Source organism: Falco naumanni, chromosome 7 (assembly GCF_017639655.2).
Source record: "Falco naumanni isolate bFalNau1 chromosome 7, bFalNau1.pat, whole genome shotgun sequence".
In the NCBI taxonomy this organism is placed as follows: Eukaryota; Metazoa; Chordata; class Aves; order Falconiformes; family Falconidae; genus Falco; species Falco naumanni.
Genome location: NC_054060.1, coordinates 7029444 through 7039025, shown reverse-complemented (window position 1 = coordinate 7039025; position 9582 = coordinate 7029444). Strand labels below are relative to the sequence as shown.

At 41.9% G+C, this 9582-nt stretch overlaps 1 protein-coding gene across 1 annotated transcript in view; it reads right to left on the bottom strand.

Moving 5' to 3' along the window:
* Window positions 1-711: 711 nt before the first annotated feature.
* CERS3 (ceramide synthase 3) overlaps window positions 712-9582 on the bottom strand; it is a 35411-nt gene continuing 26540 nt past the window's right edge. Inside the window, exon 10 of the mRNA XM_040602341.1 lies at window positions 712-5263. Coding sequence (XP_040458275.1) covers window positions 5132-5263 — 132 coding nt within the window. The 3' untranslated portion in view covers window positions 712-5131. The remainder of the gene's footprint in view (window positions 5264-9582) is intronic.

Below are 9582 nucleotides of genomic sequence, written 5' to 3'. Positions count from 1 at the left end.
GACGAGTTGGCCAAACCCTCTGCTGACTTTTCTTCTTCTTACTCGTGAAGCTCTGTGCAGGAGAAGTCAGCTTCCTCTCTCTGACGCTGGTCACTCACGGTGCCACCTTGCTTTCTGACACACATTGGTTACTCTCAGTCTCTAAGCTGTGGGCATCAGATAGATTTAATAAATTTCATAAGCAGAAATCACATTCTCAGTGGGAATATAGATGTCCTGTGCGACCTGTGACGAGTCAGAGGCGTTAACCTCCTCAAGGTCCCCACCTTGGGCAGCCAAAGCTCAAACTCTATAGGCAAGAAACAAATCCCTGGCTCCATATGGCATAGACAGAGCAGAAGGGAGCCTACAAAGCTGACGGGAAAAAAGGAACAGACATTTTCAGTGAATTTGAACATGACCAATGAAATCAGCTCAGAGGTACGTTCCTGGCTCATCTGCTGCTTGGTACAGAAAGGCTGCCCAGCTCCTGGGCAGCTAACAGCCATCAAACCAGCTCTCTTCGGCGTTTTCACAACCAGGCTACGTTCTTATTCTCAGCACGGACTTTCATTTCTGCCCGCTGGTTATCTGTTGTTCTTCAAACCCACAGCTGGGGGAAGTGCCTGTGGAGATGGTGTTTTTCTTTCTAAATCAGCAAGATTTTATTTTTTTAAAAATCTTCACAGTTTGCAAGTTGTTTGTAGCCAAAACTCACATATCCCTGTTCAATTTGTTTTCCATCTACTTTATTCTTACTCATAAGCTTAAAAAAATGAATTCAGATAATAAAACCAAAGTATTCTTCTACAGTTCATTATTTGGGCTGAAACACCTTCCCTTGTGTTTGTTTACCTATGGGAATAGATGGCAAGTCAGAACCTCTGTGATCTTCCCAACTAGGGAGGCAGAAATGGAAAGAATAAGAAATATGGAACAGCTTTTCAGCTGACACAAACCAGCACAGCTCCCTTGTTTTTAGTAAAGCTTCCCTGCTTTTGCCAACTTCAGATCCATGCCTGAGTTGCCTCAAGTGATGAGCCATTTAGGCAGCAATCCACGGAAATCTAACAGGGCAATAGCCCCTCAGTCTATGTATAAACATAAGCACTCCTGGGAAAAAAATAATTATATCTGTATTTGCATATTATTCTATCATTCCCCAAATACACCTAACTTCAGAAGCAGCTCTAATATGCACAACAAAAACCAACTGAGTACAGACAAAAAAATGTGTCAGCATTCTAGAGCGAGTAGCTCCTACTTTCCAGTAGTTCAACTTTCAAGTACCTTAGTCAAAGGATAAGTCTTGAATAACACAATGATGGATGGCGCACCCACTCATTTTGCTTCCTCTCCATTCATGAATTACCCAGGAAAAACCAAGTTCATTTACAGCAATCGCTGTTACTTCTTTAAGAAGGGTGTGGGTCATCCAGCCTTCTCTGGGGAAGGGAAAAACTTGACAGAGTAAGGAATTAGTTCCTGAAAGGGCCCTCACTGGAAAGCTGAGAGGGAATGGGAAGGCAAGAGGAGGTCACTGCAAGGCAGGGAAAACAAGGAAATCCTTACATAGATACCTGTTTTTAAAAAGTATTTACTTAGTGTGTAGCGTAACTGACCAGACAAATTCAGTGGCATTAAGAACAAGCAAAGATAATTGTACCCAACAGTACAAATTGACAACATGAGTTCTGTGGAGCAAAGGAGATCTGTGAATCAAATCCAGAGTAGACTGGTAAATCTATGTAGTAACCAAGTACAGAGCCAGCACAGTATATGTGGACAGGAATACCTGAACAAAATTCAGAGAAATTTAATGGAACAGAAGAGCTTCTGCTGAACCTAACGGACTAAAACTTAATTTTCCGTCTAATTCTATCATAAATATTTTGGCATGGTCAAAGTGACGTAGCAAAGCCAGATGCGCAGTGTCAAATCATTAAACCAGGACTCGTTTTGTGAAATGGTAAAATTAACGTATTAAAGCCTGTTGTCTGTGCCATATGCATAGCTGTTCTGCACTTGCATTTTGAGACTCTTTTCACAATAAGATTTAAAAAATGTTAAGGGCATTGAATAGACTGAAAAATCTTGAAGCACCATGACATCAAATGCTTTGGCATGAATTGTGTTCCCCATGACCTCAGCTTCTGGTTTCTGGGTTTCTACCAGCAAAAAGTGGCAAATGAAATGTGTGTACCTTCAGGAACGACAAATCTGATGTTAACACAGGACACGTGTCCAGTCCCACTGTAACAGTCTGTTCCCCTTCTTTCTGTGCTGTGGGCATTAATCCCCAGTGCCTAGTGGTTTGCGTTCAGAAATTTTAGGTCTCATCACTTTGGTTGGCCATGACAGTCATCCCCTGGAAGGGCCTTCCGTCATGTAGTTATTCATTGTAGTTATGGAGTTATGCAACGTCATGTAGTTATTCGGTTGTTTACTGTGCTTAGACTTAATCTTCACCTTCAGGATGTTATTTTCATCCATATTCTTCTGTACCTGTCCAAAATTTGCCTCAATATTCTATGTTTGAATGTCTTGATCTACCTTTTACTCTTCCTGTAAGACCCTGGTTTCACATCAATTTAAAACAACAGGTCTTGTAATTAGGTTGGATAACTGCAGTCCAAAATTTTTCCTAGGCAGGACTCCAATAGAGTTAATTGGCTTCACTGGGAGACTTGTCCAAGTAGGAAGGGCAGGATTTGGCCTCAACGAGACTATAAATTCCAGTTTAAAACTCGGTAGTTGTTCAGAGGCTCACTCCTGTGACAACATCATTCTTCGTGTTTCCTTTCCTGAATTCCTTTCCTAGTCATAGCAGGAAAGCTTTCTGGCACCAAAATTAAATGATAATACTCTGGCCATCTCCCAAAACCCCGTTATGTCTTGAAGAAAACATCATTGTCTCCACTGCCCTCAAAGGGAGCGTAAAGCCTCCAAGACGTCGGGTTTCTACATTTTGTTAGGAAGGGCCAGTTCTTTTCATGTAGGTCATAAACAGGCCCCAATAAACAACCGTGACCCTGCCAAACTCACCAGTTGCTTTAGGTGATGTAATAAGTACTTACACTTCCAACAAACCCACAGCGCAGTATTTAAGGTATTCTCCACAGCTATGTAAGGAAGCACGCTGCTATACAACAACTACGGAGGGAATTCTGCCTGCTCAGCCCAAGCAGCACAAGTTAACTGCAAGCTCTGGTTCAGGGGTTCCACTCCACTTACCGCACACCTCCCGTCCTTTTCAGAAGCTGTAGGCCATGCTCCTTTCTTAATTCTCTTTGTGGTAAACATAAACATTTGGGGCATTACGTGGTCCAAAATATAAGTAAAAAGTTAAACACAGCCTAGTTCAACAGACCACACATAGGGATTTCCATGCTACCAGCCCCTGTAACAAAGTACTCCTCAAGTTTCTTGTAACTGCACAGAAAACACTTCTTTCTTCATATCTGAGATCCCAAACATTTCCCGTTCTTTCAAATGCTTCAGTCACTGAACTATATCCCCCTTTGCCAAGGAAATCTTGAGAAAACAAGTCAGCCATGCAGTGCTTCCCGTAGGTCACCAAGTTCCTGCCTGAGCAGCCTTAAGGGGAAAAGAGCTTTTCCAAACCCAAAGCTCTGCACCCAGGCTGCTCGAGCAGTGGTCCCCCTGGTCTCTATCAAGCTACTGGGTTTAGTTCACCAGATGATCTCAGCTACCGTAGAACCACATGGAAAGCCGCTCACCTCTAAAACTTATTACACAAATCATTTATGACCTTGTGAGCTAACGCATCTGGAAATGAGACTGGTACCACCCTGTTTAAAAGGCCCAGGCTCTCCTGGAAAGTCCCAGGACTAAAACCACTGCTGCACTCTGCAATAGCCTTAGAACAAAAGTGCAAACTTTGGATAGAGGCACTTTTGGTAAGAGAAGCTGATCAAATATCCACTGTTTCTCCACTTCTTACAGCATAAACAATGGTATGTGGCCTAAGTCACATACATCCAATTTTGGCTCTAGCCAATGTGATTCCTGGTTTTCAAAAAGAACAGAGATGGAAACACAGATCCTGCTTTCAAATGAATACGCAGCACGGACGACGTGACAGCGCTTGCCAGTTCCATGCTCCCCCAACGCCCAGATACATGCAGTGAACACACAGGAACCCTGAAACAGAATTTATCAGACTCACTCCTGAGAAGACAGTCATCAGTCCCCACAGGAAAGGAATGGATGAGATTTCTTTTTAATCTTCTGGGCTGTAGATGGGTCAGGAGCAGGGAGTGTTCAGCAGTTTTGAAGACAAATAAGAAGTGCAAAAAAACCTGTGCGAAGACCGAATTTTCATTGACTGTCTTCCCTCCCCACTGCACCTTCTGTTCTAACAGTGGGCCAAAATGACTGAGATGCAAGTAATTTGTGAACCCGGAGCTCAGTGGAGAATCAGGGCTGAGTTTTGCTGTTTAAACAGTGACTTCTTTGACAGGTAAATCTTAGAAGAACACAGTATCTGAGCTGCCTATCACACAGCATATTTCGGAGAAAGACTTTATTTTTGCAGTGAAGCCAGCTCTTCACAGGCAAGTAATGTGAATTCCTCCACGTTAGCTCCCACTGGCCTCCAGGAAATGAAATCTAACTCAAAAAAACAGCCATTCTGATGAGGGTTTAAACTGAAAAATAAAGACTAAAATGCTAGTCACGATACACCACTGTCAAATTTTTCCCACCTTAGGTAATTTTGGTTCCTAATGGAGTTCATGCTACCTACCTACCTAGGTAAGTAGGTAATTTCACTAATTTAATCCACAAAACATCTATGAATTAAACTGTTTGGTGAAATATATCTTATAGCAGATTGACAGACATTAGGAATCAACGGGATGCTCCTGAGCTTTGACCTTGTTGAGCACTATCAGTCAGTTTGTCCAAATGATTTTCCAAACACTTAGCAACAATTCAGAAAATTGGCCATTAACACATTTTGTCTTGTTATGCAATTTTCCCCTCCCTTCTAAACTGGGCATTTTTCCAGGTCCAGTAGCCAACAATAAATCAATCACAGTCTCTCACAAGCCTTTTGACTTAAATCCTGTCCTGTAGGTTGAGTTAAAAACAGAGCAGAAATCACTGCAGGAGACAAGGCAGTAAGGGGCTACTGGTGACTGCTGTTTAGGAGATGCTTGCTTGACCCACAGCTGTTCTTGTTGCCATTCTTTGTGGACTCCTCTTCATTATCTGTTACAGAATCCTCCTCCTCTTCATCGCTCCGTTCATCTTTCAAGTCCTAGGGAGAAGAAAGCACTGTGAGCATATTCTATACTTGTAGTATTTACTGTCAGATAAGTTACCAGATTGCTGTTATCAGTGCAGACCTTTCAAAAGCCCCTACAGATGCTAGACAAGCAAGTCTTTTACTGTTAGAGAAATAGGTATCTGGATCTTTACAACGACCTTGAAAAAATAACCAATTAATTTATTTAGCCAGGTGCCCCCATTTGTAGTTGCAAAACGAAAAGATGGCGCACTTAAGTTCCAGAACATGAGACGTCCTCCCTTCTTGGAAATTCCCCATCATCCTCTGAAGACAAAACACCCCTGTCTTCCATCTGCCTCAGCAAATAAAAGCGCTAAAGGGAACAAATGTAAGGAAAACTAAATATACTAGATAATATCAAAAACGTCCCAGGAAACTCCTCCTCCCCCCAGAATGGAGGCTGACATCCAAGGACAGACCAGTTCACAACACACTAATTTTGCAGAACCTAATGTTCTTTAGACAAAATTTCGTCCAGGACCTTGGCCCAGTCATTTGACCTCTTATTGCTTGTTTCTGCTTTCCCTTGTAAAGTGTTACTAGTAATCCCCAGGTGCTGTGGGATTAATTAAGAGTTGTGAAGTGCAGGGAAGATGAAAAGAATATTGTACAAAAGCTAAATATGATGAATACAGTTGCCCAAACATAGAAGTTGAGAGGCTGCCTGCTTCTGACAGGTGTAAACTAAACAGTGAATAGTCGTGCCAGCATCTCCTGCTATCAACTTTGCTTAAAGAGACTTACTGACCCGAAAATATTCTCCGCTGCCTGATGGTGTATACATAACACCAACATTTGCAAAGAGGAGGCTGTGTCTATACAGCTATCATATACATCTTGGGTATATCATGCTGCTGAGGGAACTATCAGGGAGGACGGGATGGCTGGTCCATTACCAGGGATGAAAGGGCGTCAATGAGACAGATAAAATCCCTTACAAAAATCCCTTCCCAGCTCTATAGGAACATCTTCTAACAATTGGCAACCATGCTTCATCCCCAGACAGTCGAACATAACACTCACTAATGAATATTTCCACCACACAGAGAAAAGACATTGTGTCTACCCAGTATTTCACAGCAAAGGTTAGGGAGAAAGAAGACAATTCTGTGCTATTTGTCATGGCATGTAAATGCACTGTTAGTCTCCTATTTCTCAACTGCTACCATAACCCAAGACCCTACGATGTGTTCAGAAGTTTGGTTCAAACAATCGAGTCTTTCACGTTAAAACCAAACACCTCTATGTCCCTTTGAGTGCAACAAGTTTACAAGAGCAGTGCCTGCCTTCCTAGAAGGACTTGCCATACCAACCGATGACCTGCTCTGCAGACTCAGGGTAGGATGCTGTAGTTAAAGACGCTGTAAGTCAAGTAAACACTTCCTTCTACCTAAGCAGTGGCTGAGAACGGAAACGAGATCAAACCAGGCACTTAAGAAACCTTTCCCATTTCCAGCAGTTTCCTGTGTGAATGGCAGCTGCCACGGGTTGTCTCTTCCAGTTACTTGGAAGGTGCCTGGTAGACCTGATACCACCTGATAGAATCACCTGATGCCCTCTAGTTCTTGTGTCAGAGGAGATGGGCAATAGCTATCCCCTCTCCAGCATCGCATGATTTAATAGTCCACCTTTCACTTAAAACCAGGAGTTTCCCCGTAGTTGAGGATCAAAACCTGGGCCCTCACACTGTGGCTGACAATTTACCCCTTAGCACCAGGGTATCTAGTTTGTTAACTGGAACTCCCAAAATTTAACAGCCAGTGTTGTCAATGTTCAATTGAGGACTGCAGGTGTCACGGTATCTATTTGTAGTGCAGGGGTGTTTGGCCTGCAGGACCATCTGCTGAGGGAGCCCTGAGGCTTCCCTTCCTAACAGAGTATGTTGCCTCCAGAGCCGTGGGCTGGAGCTGGCAGGCACGTTAGCCCTTGCACAATCTGCTGCCTGTACAGTCACACCAGAGACCATTCCATCATGGATAAATCTGTTCTCTCTGTCATCTTTCTGGATCTCAGCTAAAAAGGCAGAGACTGCATGTTCTTCCTGCTCCAAGATTGATGTGCCGAAGTCAGAGATAAGATGCAGAAAGGAGAAACCAGTGCTGTTCCTGCCCATCCTGTATCTGCTCTCAGAATGAGCTAACAACTTCACTTTCTTAGCCTGCTGATCTGAGGTCTTTCTGAAGCGCCAAATTCATACACAGAAAATAAATGACAGCTTAGTAATAACTCATCCAGTTGCAATCTCATATCCCTTTATATATTACGCTTCGAGTAAAATGTATAGGACTAAAAAGAAAATTAGAGCCTAAACTCCATCTCATCAGAAACTATAAACTTCCTGGAGATTTTCTTTTGCCTTCTCCCTAACAACATACAAAGGGTATCAAAACAAACAAATCTTACTGTAAATACTGTAAGATAAACTTGGCATGCCATCAGTTAGAGAAAAGGAAAGACAGCCTTTCCCACACAAACAATTTATGAGGTTCTGCCTCTTTCAGATCACCTCTCTCACTCCTGGTAGTTTTGCAGTTTGTATTTGCAGTAAAAGACAAACATTGAGGGTGTGCGGAGAGGCGTGTTACTGTTTTGCTGCCAGAAATATTTCAGGGGGGGGGGAAAGAAAAAAAAAAAAAAAAGCAAACTAAACCTATGTACGGTGTCTGATGCAGAACCTGCTAGACTCACTAGAAATACCCTCGTCTTCCTGAGCAGCCCCTGGCTGAAGCTGCAAACATGGGGAGTGACGCGGGAGGAGCGTGTTTGTGCTTCGTGGAAGGGCCTAAGCCAGTAAAGCCCCTAAGTGCGTATTTCATTTTGGGTACCTCATTGTCATCCACAGAAGTTGCTGGTGCTCAAACACATGCTTAAAAATTGCTGGCATTCTGCTTTGCTTTCAACGATAGCTGATAAGTGACATTGATTCCTGGGCGTTTTTTAATTTCCTATAGGAATGAGCTGGCATTTTCAGCATGGAACTGGAAACTCTTGATAGGATTTGCTTCCCAGTTTTGATGCTGTCAAGCTGGATGCTCCGATTAAAGGCACTGTATGTAGCAATTAAAAACCATGTAAATGTTTTTTTCCGGCACACAGGAAATCCCTGCGTTTGAGATAATGTCTTACAGATTTCAAAGCAGTGGGAATTAAATTTCTTTGTATTATGAAGCAACCGTTGCAAATTTGCTGAATTTTGGGAAACAGGACTACTTTCGAAATTCTAATATTAATCAGGAAAAAATGCTGCTAAATCAAACCTAAATTTTTATTGTCTTTTTAATCATAAAACTGCTTCCTGACCAAGTGCCTCTACAAGTTCTTGATTTAGATGAGTCTGGCCATTTTTGTCTAGCTTAAGTGACAGAAGAGAACTTTAAATTGCCATAGCTTCATCTGTAACTAGAAAAACAAACAAACCTGCCTTTGCAAACTGTTTAAGCGACCATTATAAATATATTAAGATATCGTAAGCAAAGTTTGTGCATCTTAACTTTGACCTCATAAGACTAACAAAAAAAAAAAAAATTAACATTTCTTGGATTTTCCCCGCTTTAATACCAAGATGTTTTCTCTGAGCCCCTCACATCATATATTATAGTTGCGTTTTCCAACTCAAAGACTCTGCTCTTACTGTCCCTGAGCAACAACAGATGAATTTACTATCAGAAACACAAGAGCTGGCAAACTGTAAATACCACAACTGAGGCAGTCATTAATACTCACTGCTTTGGTTTAATGGCATCAACTGCATTTATTATACTTCAGATGGTTTAGGGTAACAGACAAAAATGGATGTGTATATTTTATGTTCTGGATGACTAACCAATTTAATCTTTCTAAACGGATGAATGGTTTCAAGGTTTATGAGAAGCAACACTAATGCTATAAAGTCTGCAAGAGAGCCATTTATAGTGAAGCCAAAGCCGCAAACTTTTATAATCTTTTTTCCTTTTGTTTAACCCTTCCACCTGCTGCTCAGTCTGCCTCTTTTAGTTAAATGAACCGTATTTGTTAAGGTAGTTTTGGCTTCTTGCATTTCACTGCTGTTGGAGCATGTATCATTCAAGTCACTAGCACCACATCTTATTACATGAACAGTAAAGGCTCTTCAAGAGACATCACCAAGGAAAAAGATTTCTTGAAATTAAGAGATGAGCAAGCTTCCTAGGTCGCTTCCTAGCCTCTTGTAAGCGAAAAAACATCGTCAAATCTCCAGCTAAAGTAAAAGAGAATTTACTCCTAATTGTGCAAGTTTGTCTCTCAATAAAGCACTCAGAAATCACTTCCCT